General features: G+C 41.8%; 1 protein-coding gene across 2 annotated transcripts in view; it reads left to right on the top strand.

Moving 5' to 3' along the window:
• Positions 1-17,376, top strand: part of DCP1A (decapping mRNA 1A) — a 63,730-nt gene that overhangs the window by 27,561 nt on the left and 18,793 nt on the right. For both annotated transcript variants that reach the window (XM_004034321.5, XM_063703855.1), the window contains exons 4-6: positions 162-228; positions 7,215-7,353; positions 15,319-15,432. In XM_004034321.5, the coding sequence (XP_004034369.2) occupies positions 162-228; positions 7,215-7,353; positions 15,319-15,432 (320 nt within the window). The remainder of the gene's footprint in view (positions 1-161; positions 229-7,214; positions 7,354-15,318; positions 15,433-17,376) is intronic.

The raw sequence follows: 17,376 nt of genomic DNA, 5'->3' as shown, positions 1-17,376 counted from the left end.
GAATTTGGGGAGGAGATACTTGTTTTCTTTAGATAGAGTATTAACAATTTGAGGGTCTGATGGTACATTTAGTGAATTCCATGATGATAATATATTATTTACATACACCCAAATGTTGAAACCTTATTTCTTCTTATCTTTTTTTCCCTTTGTTTTTCAAGTGTCGATATATAGTATCTGGTTTTATGACAAGAATGACTGTCACCGCATAGCAAAACTCATGGCTGAGTAAGTATATTACTCCGTAAATTTAACTGATGATATGTGAGAAATGAAAAATAATCCCCTCCCACTTCTCTTTGTTACTAAAGTCTACCAACTCATGTATTTCCCCAATTTCTTTTTACTGCCAAAAACTTGGAAAAGGCTGAAAAGCTTTAAAATATATATAATTATTATCTTAACTCCTCCCAGTGTGCATTTCAGTTTCCTTCCAGTCTTCCTTCTTTGTGTATATATTAAGTAGATGTGTGTGATTGTTTTTTTACAAAAATAGGATCCTACTGTATGTATACTGCTTTTCATATCAACAGCATTTTTCCAGGGCATTAAATCTTTCTCTGTAGTATTTATGACAGCTGCATTGTATCCAGCTCTATAGACAGATCATGATTTAACCAGAACTTTATTGTTGGACCTGTAGGTTAAGGCTGCCAAACTGCCTGGCTCCAGAGGATATCTGCATCAGGTGTACAGCCTGACCATATACAGCGACTCGGATTTAGGTTCTGTGCAGATTTCCACTGTAACAAGTGATACCATATGTGATAGCCTGATAGAGAACTCATACACACATCTGTATTTAGTTCTTTTAAGTGAACTTGTTTTTGACACAGACTCTAGACTTAACAGGCCCCAATCCACTCATGGGTTGTGTTCCAGAAGATTTTTTGTGACTCAGAACCTTGAAATTTAGAAAATTATTTTCCTTGAATTAATGTTCTGAAGGGCAGTTCATTGTCCTCTCTCAAGCTAGCCTGTAGAAGCCAGCCCTTGTGTGACCTATCCGTATTGCTGGACTGCCGTTCTGGATTCTGGAAGCCCACTACACGGGGCTTCAGGGGGCCTGAGGGACTACAGAGCTCTGGGCAAAATGCTATAATAGGTAGACAGTATATTCTGGTGCACCTCTGCTTTTTTTCAGTTTTTGCCTGAATCTTCTCAGAAATGTGGACCTCTCTCCCCCCTCCACCATCCCCATCTGTCAAATCAAAATTCCTTTTGCTCTCTTGCAGTTTTCAATCACATGTTTAAAAGAAAATAATCTTAAATTTTTTAACAGTCTAATCTTATTTTATTTTTATTTTATTTTACTTTGTTTTTTTTTAGACAGAGTCTCGCTCTGTCACGCAGTCTGGAGTGCAGTGGCGCAGTCACAGCTCAGTGCAGCCTCAAACTTCTGGGCTTAAGTGATCCTCCCATCTCAGCCTCTCAAGTAGCTGGGACTACAGGCATGCACCACCACTATCAGCTAATTTTTTGGGGGGTGGGTAGAGATAGGGTCTCACTATGTTGCCCAAACTGGTCTTGAAGTCCTAGGCTCAAGCGTTCCTCCCACCTTGGCCTCCCAAAGTGCTGGGATTATAGGCGTGAGCCACCATGCCAGGCCAACAGCCTAATTTTAAACTCATGAAAGTATATGTAAGTAATTAACCCAGAATCTCAGTTCATGGCTAAGGCCAGGTTGTGATCTAAGACTACTAACATGTCCTGATCAGAAGTTATCGGCCCCCCTGCTTTGTTGCCTGTTCTGGCTGTGAGCTTGCAGGGCAGGGCCATGTTTATTACTTGTGTACACCCCAAGGGCATCGTTCTGTATGAACTTGTAGTCACTTATACTTGAAAAAATGTTGGCTTGAAAAAAGAGCCACGCTTTGTTTTTAGAACACTTTTTCTCTTAAAAAAGATAAAACTATTTTTCATTTTTTAATTTAATTTTTTTTTCTTTTGAGATAGGATGTTGCTGTATTGCCCAGGCTAGTCTCAAACTCCTGGGCTTAAGGGATCCTCCTGCCTCAGCCTCCCAAGTAATTGGGACTATAGGCACAAGCCACCATACCCAGCTAAAACCATTTTTCAACATAGCCATTTATTAGATGATCACTTGTTTTAGCTTTGAAAGTGACAGCAAAGACAGTTTACTTCTGGTTACCTAGAAGACACAGACAGGGTTGGCTGGGCGCGGTGGCTCACGCCTGTAATCCTAGCACTTTGGTGGGCCAAGGCGGGCAGATCACCTGAGGTTGGAAGTGCGAGACCAGCCTGACCAACGTGCAGAAACCCTGTCTGTACTAAAAACACAAAATTAGCCAGGTGTGGTGGTGCATGCCTGTAATCCCAGCTACTCGGGAGGCTGAGGCGAGAGAATCACTTGAACCCGGAAGCTGGAGGTTGCCGTGAGCCAAGATCGCGCCATTGCATTCCAGCCTGGGCAACAAGAGTGAAACTTTGTCTCAAAAAAACAAAAACAACAACAACAACAACAACAACAAAAAAAGGCACAGGGTTGTTGATTCATGGTTCTCCAGAAATCCAGATTTTTTCTAAACTTTGGAATGTATTAATATATAAACACTTTCTCCTGCAGAATGAGGACGTGGGCTTTGAGTGAAATGATCTGGCTCTTTTAGCTCTAACAACTATTGAAAGAAAACCATTTATCTATCAGGGCAAGTGTTACCCCTAATGCAAGATTTCAAATGATAAATGAAGCTGAAGACTGAAGGCCTATCTAAAAATATTTTATTGAACCCAGAAATAGGATTAGGGGTAGAAATGGAAAGCTGGAAGGGAAAAGAAGAGCATTGGGGCTTCTTTCACCAGAAATGCCCGAAAAGGGACAATTGCTTAAATTTTCAGCTTGTTTGACTAGAAGCAGATGTGTTATTAAAAGTGATTTGAGCCTGGGCACAGTGGCTCATGCCTGTAGTCCCAGCACTTTGGGAGGTCAAGGTGGGGAGGATTGCTTAGGGCCAGGAGTTCAAGACCATCCTGGCCTGATATAGCAAGACTCATCTCTGTTTAATTAAAAAAAAAAAAAAAAAAAGGGAAGAAGAAAAGAAAGTGATTAGAGAAGCCAGGCACAGTGGTGTGTACCTGTCATTTCAGCTATAATACTTGTGAGGCCCAGGTGGGCAGATCACTTGGGCCCCAGGAGTTCAAGATCAATCTGGGCAACATAGTGAGATCCCATCTCAAAAAAAAAAAGTGATTAGAGAATACCCTGGTGAAACTGTTGATAATGAGTTTTAAGTGTCTGGCCTATTTATAGCTGAAGAGAATATTGTATGTTACCATTAACTTTGTGATAAATGCCTCTCTGGTCACCAAAACTAAAGAAGACTATCTGTCTTTGTTCTAAATCTGCCTGCATAAGCCTGTTTGTTACTTTTTGTTGTTGTTGTTTGCTACATATTTGAGAATATCACCTCTACTATCCAAAAATACTAGCACAGTTCTTGTTAGTATATTATACATATAAATAAATGTGTCCATCAGTGCCCATTCTTTTAAATACAATTCTTCCCATCACTATTTGACAGCCACAATATAATAAAGATCCTCCAAGTAAAAAAACTGATTTACTCCAGGCTGGGCGCGGTGGCTCACGCCTGTAATCCCAGCGCTTTGGGAGACCAAGACGGGCGTATCACGAGGTCAGGAGATCGAGACCATCCTGGCCAACATGGTGAAACCTCGTCTCTAGTAAAAATACAAAAAAATTAGCAGGGCATGGTGGTGCGCACCTGTAGTCCCAGCTACTCGGGAGGCTGAGGCAGGAGAATGGCATGAACCTGGGAAGCGGAGCTTTCAGTGAGCCAAGATCGTGCCACTGCACTCCAGCCTGGGCGACAGAGCGAGACTCTGTCTCAAAAAAAAAAAAAAAAACTGATTTACTCCAAACAATGTTTATAAAAACGAGAAACTATGTAGGAAAATGAGTGAGCTTCTAGACCCTATGTCATCTAAATTTGTATATTCTCTGGTCAGTGGTGGCAGAGTTGAAAACCCACTAAACTTAGAAGCTGTTGACTCTCCTAAAGAGGAAATCCAGTCTGCCAGAAACTCTTTTTTTTTTTTTTTTTTTTTTTGAGACAGAGTCTCTCTCTGTCACCCAGGAATGTGGTGGCGTGATCTGGGTTCACTGCAACCTCCACCCCTCTGGGTTCAAGCAGTTCTCCTGCCTCAGCCTCCCGAGTAGCTGGGATTACAAGTGTCTGCCACTGCGCCCAGCTAATTTTTGTATTCTTAGTAGAGACAGGGTTTCACCATCTTGACCCGGCTGACCTTGAACTCTTGACCTCATGATCTACCCACCTTGGCCTCCCAAAGTGCTGGGATTACAGGCGTGAGCCACCACACCCGGCCTCAGAAACTCTTTTTAACAATAAAAAGTTGTTTGACGGTTTGGCCACATAGACTGTGTAAACTTTGGAGAACTCATGGAAGTGAGCTTTATTCCTGATCTTACGGACATCTTAGGGTTAGGTTTTGGTGTTTGAAAGGAAAGGAGAATGGCATGAGTGCTATCCATAAAGTTTGGATTAGAAGAGGCCTTAGAGTCCAAGCCTCGTTTATGTGAGAGTCCCTTCCATACCACCCCTGACAGCTTCTGCTTTCAGCAGTGGTGAGCTTTATAAAATTACCTGTTCTGGCTGGGCGCAGTGGCTCACGCCTGTAATCCCAGCACTTTGGGAGGCTGAGGTGGTCAGATCACTTGAGGTCAGGAGTTCAAGACCAGCCTAGTCAACATGGTGAAACCCTGTCTTTATTAAAAATACAAAAATTAGCCGGGCATGGTAGTGCATACCTGTAATCCCAGCTACTAGGGAGGCTGAGGCACGAGAATCGCTTGAACCCGGGAGTCGAAGGTTGCAGTAAGCCGAGATTGTACCACTGCACTCTTGCCCGGGTGACAGAGTAAGGGTCTGTCTCAAAAAAAAAAAAAAAAAAGAAAAAGAAAAGAAATATTCTTCTCTTAAACCAAAATAATCACAGAATCACAGATCCTAGTCTGGGTCAGGGAAGAGTTAAATACCAGCATGGCCAAGTCAGGCAGCATGTCAGGAGGTAGGTGGAAAACAGGCCGTGTGACAGATCCTTTATGAAGATGGATTCAGGCTGATGTGGCCTATATTTGAGCATTAAATAAACAATTCATGTTTGGTCTTATTCTCATATCCCATACCAGTCTTTCAGTCTACCATGAAGCTCATGATGCTACATTTGTTTTAGAAGTAATAGTCTTATTAAGAGCTATAGGAATCTAGATAGAAAAACTACATGTTACCTTAAAGCCACATTTTCCAAACAGGGATTCTACCTCAGAGTAAAATTCTATAGTCAAATAAAATTTGAGAAAATCTATAGGCCTGCCCTTCTTGGAGAATCACAATAAGTTTTAGCATGCTTAAAAATCAACTGGCCAGGTGTGGTGGCTCATGTCTATAATCCCGGCACTTTGGGAGGCTGAGGTGGGAGGATTGCTTGAGGCCAGGAGTTTGAGACCAGCCTGGGCAACATGGTGAGACCTTGTCTGTACAATAAAAAAATAAATAAAACAAACAAACAAAAATTCAATGGGTGGGTTGTGGTAATTCATGCCTTTAATCCCAGTATTTTGGGAGGCTGAGGCAGGAGGATCACTTGAGACTAGGAGTTTTGGGACCAGCCAGGGCAACATATCAAACTCCATCTCTACAAAAATAATAATAAAACTCAAGGATTCTGTTTTTTCTTTTTTTTTTAAGTCGGTTTAATATTGTTTAACCCAGTATTTTTAAATAAAAAAGCCGTCTCTGTTCACCTCTTCCCCACACTCTAATGAGAGCTCCTGTGCAGGCTGGGTTTCACTATGTTGCCTGGGCTGGTCTCAAACTCCTGGGCTCAAGTGATCGTCCTGCCTCAGCCTCACAAAGTGCTAGGATTATAGGCATAAGCACTGTGCCTGGCCTGAATGAATCTTAAAAAAAACAAAAAAAGTTGATTTATTAAAATGTATTATTCAAGCTTGAAAGCTTGAAGAAAAATATAGGAAATAATAAAATATGTATGTGCTTACCACCCAGCTTTCAGTTCCTAATATTTTGCTGTAATTGTTTCAGATCTTTCTATACAAGGGAGAAGGGGGTGTTCTTAAAAACTGAAAGCCCACTTAGTGATTTTTTTTTTTTTGGAGTCAAGGTCTCACTCTGTTACCCAGGCTGGAGTGCAGTAGTGTGATCTCAGCTCACTGCAGCCTCTACCTCCCAGACTCAAGCAGTCCTCCCACCTCAGCCTTCCAAATAGCTGGGACTACAGGCGTGTACCACTACGCCCAGCTAATTTTTGTATTTTTTGTAGAGACGGGGTTTTGCCAAGTTGCCCAGGCTAAGTTGGTGGTTTTTAAAAGGGAGAGTAAGGGAAACCTTTTATTTGCTTATAGTGTTACTAACTTTTAAGGATTCACCAAGACCTCTATTTTCAAGAACTGACTTTGTCCTTGCTAGCCCAGTGTCAATCCAAACTTTCCACAGAGGATTTGTTCCACTATGCAGCCTTCCTGTGTCTTGGTGGAATTGTCAGTTTTCAGATTTACTTTAGCAATTAGTTTGACTGATTTTGAAATACTTCAAGGGAAAAAGGGAGAAACCTTAGTGGAGTTTGTAATGCATCTCTGCCAACTCTAGGAAGGAATTCTGTATTTTTATCCTTCTGAAGGGTAAATATTGGCACTGTTAATGAGACGGTGAAATGGTAAGTCATTTATTTCTGAAATGAGGTAACTGAGGTTCTGTGTTATATATTGCAAGAATAATGTAATCGGCTGGGCGCGGTGGCTCACGCCTGTAATCCCAGCACTTGGGGAGGCCTAGGGCAGATCACGAGGTCAGGAGATTGAGACCATCCTGGCTAACACGGTGAAACCCCATCTCTACTAAAAATACAAAAAAATTAGCCAGGTGTGGTGGTGGGCGCTGTAGTCCCAGCTACTCCAGAGGCTGAGGCAGGAGGATGGTGTGAACCCAGGAGGTGGAGTTTGCAGTGAGCCGAGATCACACCACTGCACTCCAGCCTGGGCGACAGTGCGAGACTCCGTCTCAAAAAAAAAAAAAAAAAGAATAATGTCATCATGTGACACTCTTAGTGTATCCTTGGAAGATGGACACCAAAAGAAATCTTGGGTCAGATTTTGTTTCAAGAGGCCTTTCTAAAACCTTGTTCTTCTCCTCTAGTGTGGTAGAAGAGGAGACACGGCGATCCCAGCAAGCTGCTCGGGACAAACAGAGTCCCAGCCAGGCCAATGGCTGCGGCGACCACAGGCCCATCGACATCCTGGAGATGCTGAGCAGAGCCAAGGATGAGTATGAGAGGGTGAGGCTCTTTGGGTACTTGGGTGCTGACCAGGGAAGACCAAAACGGGAGGAGGAGGTCTGCAGGAGACTATTTTCCTAGGGAAGCTGGCCTCCAGGGCCAGCAGAAATAGTTCAAAAAGAAAGCGTGTTAGCACACTCCTGTAATCAGTCCCAGCTACTTGGCAAGCTGAGGAAGGAAGATCACTTGACCCCAGGAGTTGGAGGCTGCAGTGGGCTATGATTGTGCCACTCCACTCTAGTCTGGGCAACAGTGAGACCCAGTGTCTCTTTTTTTTTTTTTTTTTTTTTAAACAGGTGTGTCTTACAATTTTAAACCTAAAACATAAGGAAAGAACTTGCTTACCGCAGATTACCTGTTTTTGGCAGGAAAATTTACAATGCTTTTTTCTATTCCTATAAGATTACTGTGGGAGAAGATGGTCTTGGAGTGCAGAAGTTAGCTCACAGCAGCTAGTTCTGGTAAAGCTTCGTGCCTCTTCTTCACCACTGCAGTTTCTGTTAGGATCCTCAGTGGTCCTAGGAATTTGTTTAGGCTTTGAAAAGTATTCTGATAGTTTGTACCACATAATACTAAAAAATACACTCATGGTCTGTAATTGGTGGTAGATGCACAACGTTCATTAAGCTTCATTTGGAATTTTACCCAAATGAGAGGCTTTTCTGAAATTCACTGTTTTCTTTCTCTTCTGGTGTGCATTTTAGTTTATAAATTAGCTGATAAAATTTTCTCCCAAAAGTTGAATAAAATGGCAATTGTGGTACTTTCGTTAATTTATTCAATACCTGCTTATGAACCATCTACTATGTGCAAGCAGTGGGCATTTCATGGTTATGAAACTCTCCTGGAATTTTACTTGGCACCTCAAAGCCCCCACGCTTCACTGGAGTGAGACAAGCTCTGTACTGCTGAACTTTGTTTTAGCAGAATTATACTGTCACCTTACTCTTCATTACATATTGAATTAAGTGCTTTCCTTTCATGCCTATTTCACCTCACCAGAACTTCAAGGAACAAAATGTGAAAAAGCACTGTCCAAAAGACCCTGTTTCCCATACAGTTCTGCTATAATACCAGCTACTAAGTTATTAATCAATGATCCTGAAAAAAGCTTCAAATTGGCAAAATGAGTTAAGGTACTGTTGTTAGCATGACTCTTCCTCCTCCCATCCTCTTGGGACTTTACAGAGCTCAAAACTGAGAGGTCCTGCAATAAGTAAAACAATAACACCAATTCCCAGATTGACTTGACTGCAGGACCATTTTTTGCATACTGCCCTTTAACAACTCAAGAATTTGGAGTTCAGGAAAAAGTTTGAAAAAAGTGTTCTGAAAGATAGTTTCTTCTGACTAAAAATAGGCATGTTCACCATAAACTACATAGACCTTCTACATTCTGATAACAAAGGAAGTCCCACCTCCAGGGTGGAGAAATGTACATGAGAGCCCATGAGAAGTTTCAAGTTTGTACCAAATTCTTCAATGTCTCACAGAGAATTAGGAGGAATGAATGGATCTATGGAAGTTAAATTTGGAGGAGCAGTCACCTCTCTAATAAATTAATCGATTCTTAGGAAACCAAATGAGAACTAACTTCAAGAATGGCTTTCTGATTTAGAAGTTACCTTACATTCCCCTCTTCTACCCTTGATGACAAGCAGATTTTCTACGTACATACTTTGTTCTGTTTGTAGAGCCCTTTCAGTGTTCTCATAGGTACCTAGTAAGTCCAGGGCTCTGTCACTCATCCTGAGTAATAACTGTATCAAGGTACCACACGGGACAGAAACTGTAGGTGCTGCGCACTAAAGCAGATACTCCAGTAAGTGGCCTGGCTTACTCAGGCTGAGAGGTAAGTAGCCACAACGAGAAAGTAGGAAATAAGACATTATCTTTGAACACAAAGCTTTACAGGAACTCTAGGGTCAGGTGGGCAATCTAAACATCTGACATTATTTCGAATTATATCAATATTGCAAAAGGAATATAGATAGCATGATAGTTTCTGTTTTAAATAAACTTCTTTCACACTATGGAATAAAATATTGTCTATGGGTAGATTAAAACGAAACCTTTTGGGATTTGGTTAAATCTTTGATATTTACTTTATCATGTGTTCTTTCTGATTTTGAAAACTGTCTGCAATAGGTGGAGCTTCTTTGAATTAAGAGTTTTGTTCTCTTATCTGCATTTGTCCATCATCTCATCAGATGGAGCTGGTATAAGCAGTGACCCATGAATTCATGGGTCTTGGTGTTTGGATGGGCTCCCTTCAGCTGCCACATTTTTTCAGATGGCCCCTTTGTTTATCTTTAGGTGAAGACTCAGAAGATTGGCAGTCAAGGGCAGGGGTGCAAGCTAGCCTCAGTGTTGGGATTTAATCCTGATTCTGAGTCTCCGCTATCTGCTGAGTATGATATAATGAATGAAATTTCGGACTTTTGAATGAGCGCTTGTAATAATGAGACTCTTTTCTTTTTTCAGACAGGGTCTCTCTCTGTTGCCCAGGCTGGAGTGCAGGGGCACAATCTTGGCCCACTGCAGCCTCTACCTCCCAGGCTCAAGACATTCTCCCATCTTAGCCTCCCAGTTAGCCACGACTATAGGCCATGCATCACCATACTTGGATAATTTTGTTTATTTTTTGTAGAGATAAGAGTCTCACTATGTTGCCCTGGCTGATCTTGACAAGCTCCTGGGCTCAAGCTGTCCTCCCGCCTTGGCCTCCCAACGTGCTGGAATTATAGGTGCGAGACACTGTGGCCAGCCTAGAGACTGTTTGAAAATTAAAAATCTGTATAATAAGCATTTTCTTCAAAAGAAAGATATTGCACTTCTATAATATCTTTTAATTAACTTTCCTTTTTTTTTTTTTTTTGAGATGGAGTCTCACTCTGTTGCCAGGCTACAGTGCAGTGGCGCGATCTCGACTCACTGCAACCTCCACCTCCCAGATTCAAGTGATCCTCCTGCCTCAGCCTCCTGAGTAGCTGGGACTACAGGCGTGCACCACTACGACCGGCTAATTTTTTGTATTTTTAGTAGAGACAGGGTTTCACCATGTTGGCCAGGATAGTCTCAATCTCTTGACCTCGTGATTGGCCCGCCTCAGCCTCCCAAAGTGCTGGGATTACAGGCGTGAGCCACCGTACCTAGCCTCAACTTTCTTATTTTTTATGTAAAGAAAGATAGTTGAAACCACACTTGGCCCATTATGAGTTGCTTCTAGCCATAGGATGTAATCCTGGATTTTGGTCAGGGGGGTGCGGATGGTTGTTTGTTTGGTTTTAGTTTAATTGCAAAACAGTTTTTTAAAGCCCAGGGTATTTTTGTTCTTAAAAAATAGAGGCCAGACACAGTGACTCACACCCATAATTCCAGCACCTTGGGAGGCTGAGATGGGAGGATTGCTTGAATCCACGAGTTTCAGACCACCCTGGGCAACATAGCAAGACCTTGTCTCTACCAAAAAAAAATTTTTTTTTAATTAGTTAGGTATGGTGGCACACACCTGTAGTCCCAGCTACTCCAGAGGCTGAGGCGGGAGGAGCACTTGAGCCCAGCAGTTCGAGGCTGCAGTGAGCCATGATTGAACTGCTGCATTCCAGCTCAGGTGACAGCAAGACTCTGTTTCTTAAAAAGAAAAAAGAAAAGAAAAAAATAGGATAGGCCGGGTGCTGTGGCTATGTCTATAATCCCAGCGCTTTGGAAGGCTGGAGCAGGAGAATTGATTGAGGACAGGCCTGGTCAACATATAATGAGATCCCATCTCTATAAAAAATTTAAAAATCAGCCAGGTGTGGTGGTGTGCACCTGTGGTCCTGGCTGTTTGGAGGCTGAGGTGGGAAGATCACGAGCCCAACAGCTCCAAGTTGCAGTGAGCTGTTATTCTGCCACTGCACTCCAGCCTGGGCAACAGAGCATGACCCTGTCTCAAACAACAATAAAAATAAATAAATACCTAAATAAACATGAACACCATTATTTTTCTTATTATGTAAGCAGTATAAACTATAGAAAAGTTTTTTCTTTTTTTAAAACAGCTTACGGAGAATGTTTTATATTCAAAAATTACAGTAAACAAAAAGAAGAAAATATCATAGTTCTACCACCTAGAAATAATCACTGCTAATACTTTGTTACGTATCCTTGCAAAAATATGTCCAAGTGTAAGTGGTATGTTTGTGTACATTAGATTTATTAATGTTCTTTGGTAACCTGTTTTGTTCCAAATAACTATCTTTTTTATTCACAGTAACTATTCATCTCACAGAGAATCCCTATGAGATTTCATCTGGTAGAGTGAAGTTTTTGAAAAAAGAACTGATATTTATAGCTGTGTATTTTTCCTTATGTGCATTATGTAAATGATAGCCTAGGCTTCTCTAATTCTATTAAGAACTTGGCGATATATCCTTATAGCTAAATCCTTGTAAAATCCTCATGTACAGCATTAACTTTTTATTAGGATAAATTACTTTAAATGGAATTAGTAGATCAAAGCATTTTTATGTTTTTAAGATTTTTACCAAATATTATAAAATCACCCTCCAGCAGGTTTGTCTGATTGCCCATTTTCCCTCATTTTTACAAACACTGGATACTGTTATTAACAAACACAAAATCTCCAAGAAAGGCCCTGCACAAGTATCAGAAATACATTAAATTGTTGAGAACTTTCATTAAAGTACAACCTAACAATATAAGCCAGTTTCGTTGCTTATACTTAAGAATTGCAAATCAAATGCCCCAAGAGCCAAGGAAGCCATGGTAGTGAGTAAAGCAGGCCGGGTGGAACTGAAGCAGGTTGAGAGCTAGTTCGTATGTAAAGGGTCATTTACAGCCCAGCTCTCAGTTATTGCCAAGTGACCTAGTTTTGCAACCTTATCCAGCCTGTCTCTAAAAATTACAAATCTGGGGCTTGGGGCAGTGGCATATGGCTTCCAGCACTTTGGAAGGCTGAAACAGATAGATTGCTTGAGTCCAGGAGTTTAAGACCAGCCTGGGGCCGGGTGTGGTGGCTCACGCCTGTAATCCCAACACTTTGGAAGGCTGAGACGGGTGGATTGCTTGAGGTCAGGAGTTCAAGACCAGCCTGGCCAGCGTGGTGAAATCCCATCTCTACTAAAAATAGAAAAATTAGCTGGGTGTGGTGGTATGTGCCTATAGTCCCAGCTACTTGGGAGGTTGAGGGAGGCTGAGGTTCATGAGAATCACTTGAACCCAAGAGGCGGAGGTTACAGTGAGCCAAGATTGCGCCACTGCACTCCAGCCTGGGTGACAGAGCGGGACTCAGTCCACAAAAAAAAAAAAAAAAAAAAAAAAAAAGAACAGCCTGGGCAACATGGTTGGTGAAGTCCCATCTCTATAAAAAAATAGCAAAAGAAAATCATAGCTTGCTGCAGCCTTAAACTCTTGGGCTCAAGTGATCCACCTGTCTCAGCCTCCACCATGTTGGTCAGGCTGGCTTTTTTTTTTTTTTTTTTGAGACGGAGTCTTGCACTGTTGCCCAGACTGGAGTGCAGTGGCCCAATCTCAGCTCACTGCAAGCTCTGCCTCTTGGGTTCACGCCATTCTCCTGCCTCAGCCTCCCGAGTAGCTGGGACTACAGGCGCCCACCACCACGCCTGGCTAATTTTTTGTACTTTTAGTAGAGACAGGGTTTCACCGTGTTAGCCAGGATGGTCTCTATTTTTATTTTTTGTAGAGATGGGGTCTCACTATGTTGCCCAGGCTGGTCTTGAACTCTTGGTCTCAAGTGATCTTCCTGCCTCAGCTTCCTGAAGTGCTGAGAGCCACTGCTCCCAGCCCCAACTTTTTAGTGTTTCTGAACATTTACACCTTCTGTTTTAAGAACTTGTTATGAACAATATTTTAACTTTATATTTTCTGTAATATAATTCAGTTCCAAGCATTCCACATAATGGGGTTGATATGGTTGATAGTGATGTTGCAAACAGAGGCATGTTAAAAGATTGAGATATTTCATAGGCTTTCACAAAATGTTCCGCCGCTATTCAAATTGATAACACTGAGTAAATGATGTTCTGAAATAATACAAGGATTAAGTCATTTGGGTGGGAAAAAATACATGCCATCCATTTAATATTTGAGTACCTACTCCTGTGATAAGCATGAATTGTCTGTAGCATGGTATCAAGAAAATCTGTCTCTGAACTGAGTTTAGGGCTGCTTTTTAAAAAAATCTCATATCTTGCGTTTTCTGAACTGTTTTTGGTGTCGGTTTTGGCATGGATGATGTTCATCAGATGCCGGATCAGATAGCACAAATATTCAAGAATTCATAACCCATAATTCCATGTCCATCTATTGGTCTGATCATTTTTTGAGGATTCTTTTTAAGAACAAGATTATTTTCATTTTTAATGTCATGAGCACATTAATGGTAACTTAATAATGTTAATACAATTGGATGTCCATATGCGACAAAAAAAAACCTAACCTAATAACATCTTAGAGAATAATCAACTCAAAATGTGTCATAGATGTGAATGTAAAATATAAAACTATAAAACTTTTAGAAGAAAATCATGTGACCCAAGAAGTACCACTCCTAGGTATTTACCCTAGAGAAACAAATTTTGCCAGGCACGGTGTGGCTCACGCTTGTAACCCCAGCACTTTGGGAGGCCAAGGAGGGTGAATCACCTGAGGTCAGGAGTTCGAGACCAGCCTGGCCAACATGGTGAAACCCCGTCTCTACTAAAAATATAAAAATTAGCTGGGTGTGGTGGCGCACACCTGTAATCCCAGCTACTCAGGAGGCTGAGGCAAGAGAATTGCTTGAATCTGGGAGGCAGAGAGCACAGTAAGCCAAGATCAAGCCACTAAAATCCAGGCTGGGCAACAGAGTGAGACTCTGTCTCAAAAAAAAAAAGAAAAAAAGAAATTTTTGTCCACTTAAAAACTTATATCAGTGTTTATAGATATTGTATTCATAATCACCAAAAAACGGAAGCAACACAGATGTGCTTCTGTGAGTGAATGGTTAAACACTCATGTATTTATATAATGTAATACTACTCAGCAATAAAAAGGAGTGAACTATTAATACCATACAACAGCTTGGATGTACCTTAAAGGCATTATGCTAAGTGCAAGAAGCTGGCATTCTACTTATATTTCAATTTATATGACATCTTTGAAAAGACAAAACTAGAATGAGAGAGAATAGACCTAGTTGCCGGGAGTGGAGGGAGGGCATGACTGCAATAGGACAGCACAAGGGAATTTTTTTTTGGATGATGGAACTGTTTCGTATCCTGATTATGCTGATAGGGACATAAATAGAACTGTACACCCCCTTAAAAATTAATTTCACCATATGTTAGCTTTTATTTAAAAATAAAATCAGGCTGGGCACAGTGGCTCACACCCATAATCCCAGCACTTTGGGAGGCCGAGGTGGATGGATCACAAGGTCAGGAGTTTGAGACCAGCCTGGCCAACATGCTGAAACCCTGTCTCTAATAAAAATACAAAAAAAAAAAAAGAAAAACCAGCTGGGCATGGTGGCTTGCACCTGTAATCCCACCTACTCGGGAGGCTGAGGCAGGAGAATTGCTTGAACCCAGGAGGCAGAGGTTGTAGTGAGCCAGGATTGCGCCACTGCAGTCCAGCCTGGGCAACAGAGCAAGACTCCATCTTGGAAAAACAAATAAATAAGATTAAAAGAATATGTGATAAAGTAATACCATTATCTTTTTCTTAAAAAGGTGATAAAAATAACAGTTGTGGCCAACACTGTTGTCTAAAATTAGGTGCTCAATGTTCTAGAAATTTTATTGCATGTTATTTACATTGGAGTGCAGAGCAAACATTTTGAGGTTGGTTTTTCTTCTTGTTAAAAAATAGCATATTTGATAACCTCAGATGCTGTTTTGTGAGCCAAATAATAGCAAATTTTTTTCACAAGATATATTTTTTTCTTTTAACTTTTTAAAGAATCAGATGGGTGACTCAAATATCTCCAGCCCTGGGTTACAGCCAAGCACTCAGCTCTCCAATCTGGGAAGCACCGAGACTCTAGAAGAAATGCCCTCCGGGTCACAAGATAAGGTTTGTACAGCTAAAGCTCTAGCTTTGTCCTAAGTAACAAAGAGTAACATTCAGTAAGGATTCTAATGAGTGCAAGTTTGATTTGTCAGTTGTGTCAAGGTTCATATGTGCAGCAACATAATGACATCCTCTTAGGTCATGATCCGAGTAACTGTTTAATCTGGATTTTGCAGTAGCCTGCTACCTGGTTTCCCATCTTTTGCCCCCTGGTTGCTTCTTACCTATTCTTAACCCAACAGCCAGAGTAATCCTTGCAAAACGTAAGTCAGATCATGGCACTCCTCTGCTTAAAACCCTCCAGCAGTGTCCCAGCTCACTCAAATCATAGCCAGGATCATGACAGTGGCCCACGAGGCCCTACCTTATCTGGCCCCTCTACCCCAGGCCTCATCTGTCACTCTGCATTGCTCACCTGGCTCCAGTCCCATTGGCTCTCTTGTCTTTCCCCAAATGTGCCAGATATGTTCCTGCCTCGGGACAAGCCTTTGCACTTGTTCCCTTGGACTGTAATACTTTCCTCCCAGATAGAGCTTGCTCCCTTTACTCCCTCAAGCCTCATATGTCCTCCATAAGTCAGGCCTTCTCTGACTACCCTATTTAAAATAACCCTTGGCTAGGCACAGTGGCTCACACCTGTAACGCCAGCACTTTGGAAGGTTGAGGCAGGCAGATCGCTTGAGCCCAGGAGTTTGAAACCAGCCTGGCCAATTGACGAAACCCTGTCTCTACTAAAAATACAAAAATTAGCTGGGTGTGGTGGCACGTGCCTGTAATCCCAGCTACTCAGGAGGCTGCAGCACCAGAATGGCTTGAACCCTGGAGGCGGAGGTTGCAGTGAGCCGAGATTGCACCAGTGCACTCCAGTCTGAGCAACAGAGTAAGACTCTGTCTCAAGGAAGAAAAAAATAATAACAATAACACCCCTTGGACAGGCACAGTGGTTCTCGTCTGTAATCTCAGCTCTTTGGGAGGCCAAGGCAGGAGGATCACTTGAGCCCAGGAGTTAGAGACCAGCCTGGGCAGCATAGTGAGACCCCTTCTCTAGAAACAAATTTTAAAATTAGCCAGACGTCATGTCATGCACCTGTGGTCCCAGCTAACTGGGAGGCTGAGGTAGGAGCCTCGCTTGAGCTCAGGAGGTTTGAGATTGCAGTGAGCCATGATCACACCACTGCACTCCAGCCTGGGTAGCAGAGCAAGGCCCTGTCTCAAAAATTTAATTTAATTTAATTTAATTTAAAAATAAAATAAAACTGCCAGGTACAGTGGCTCATGCTTGTAATCCCAGCACTTCAGGAGGCCAAGGCAGGCAGATCACCTGAGGTCAGGAGTTCGAGACCAGCCTGGCCAACATGGCGAAACCCCGTTTCTACTAAAAATACAAAATTAGCCGGGTGTGGTAATAGACACCAGTAATCCCAGCTATTCGGGAAGCTGAGGTAGGAGAAATCGCTTGAACCCGGGAGGTGGAGGTTGCAGTGAGCCGCGATTGCGCCACTGCACTCCAGCCTAGGCGACAGAGCAAGGCTCCGGCTCAAAATAAGTAAGTAAATAAATAAAATAAAACAACCCTTCCTCACCTCCATCCTCTTACTGTACTTTATATTCTCACTAAGGTTTCTAACCAGCTAAGATGGTTTCTGTTTTTGTTTTTTGTCTGTCTCCTGCCCACCAAAGTATAAGCACCATGTAAAACAGTTTTTTTTTTTGTTTTTAAGCTGTCTCTTACAGGAAAGAAGGGTAGTTTTATGAGCCTTGTTCATTGCTGTATCCTTAGCATGTAGCACTGTAAATATTTGTTGAATTAGTTCTCTTTATAACTGATAGTCAAAGAACAGATATCAAATAAAATCCTTAGTTTTTTAAGTAGACTTTTTGTTTTGAGATAATTACAGATTTATATGCAGTTGTAAGAAATAATGCAGAAAGATCCTACGTACCCAT

Source organism: Gorilla gorilla, chromosome 2, assembly GCF_029281585.2.
Source record: "Gorilla gorilla gorilla isolate KB3781 chromosome 2, NHGRI_mGorGor1-v2.1_pri, whole genome shotgun sequence".
NCBI classification, from domain to species: domain Eukaryota; kingdom Metazoa; phylum Chordata; class Mammalia; order Primates; family Hominidae; genus Gorilla; species Gorilla gorilla.
The sequence above is the reverse complement of the archived record's forward strand: the minus strand, read 5'-3'. Positions and strand labels throughout refer to the sequence as shown.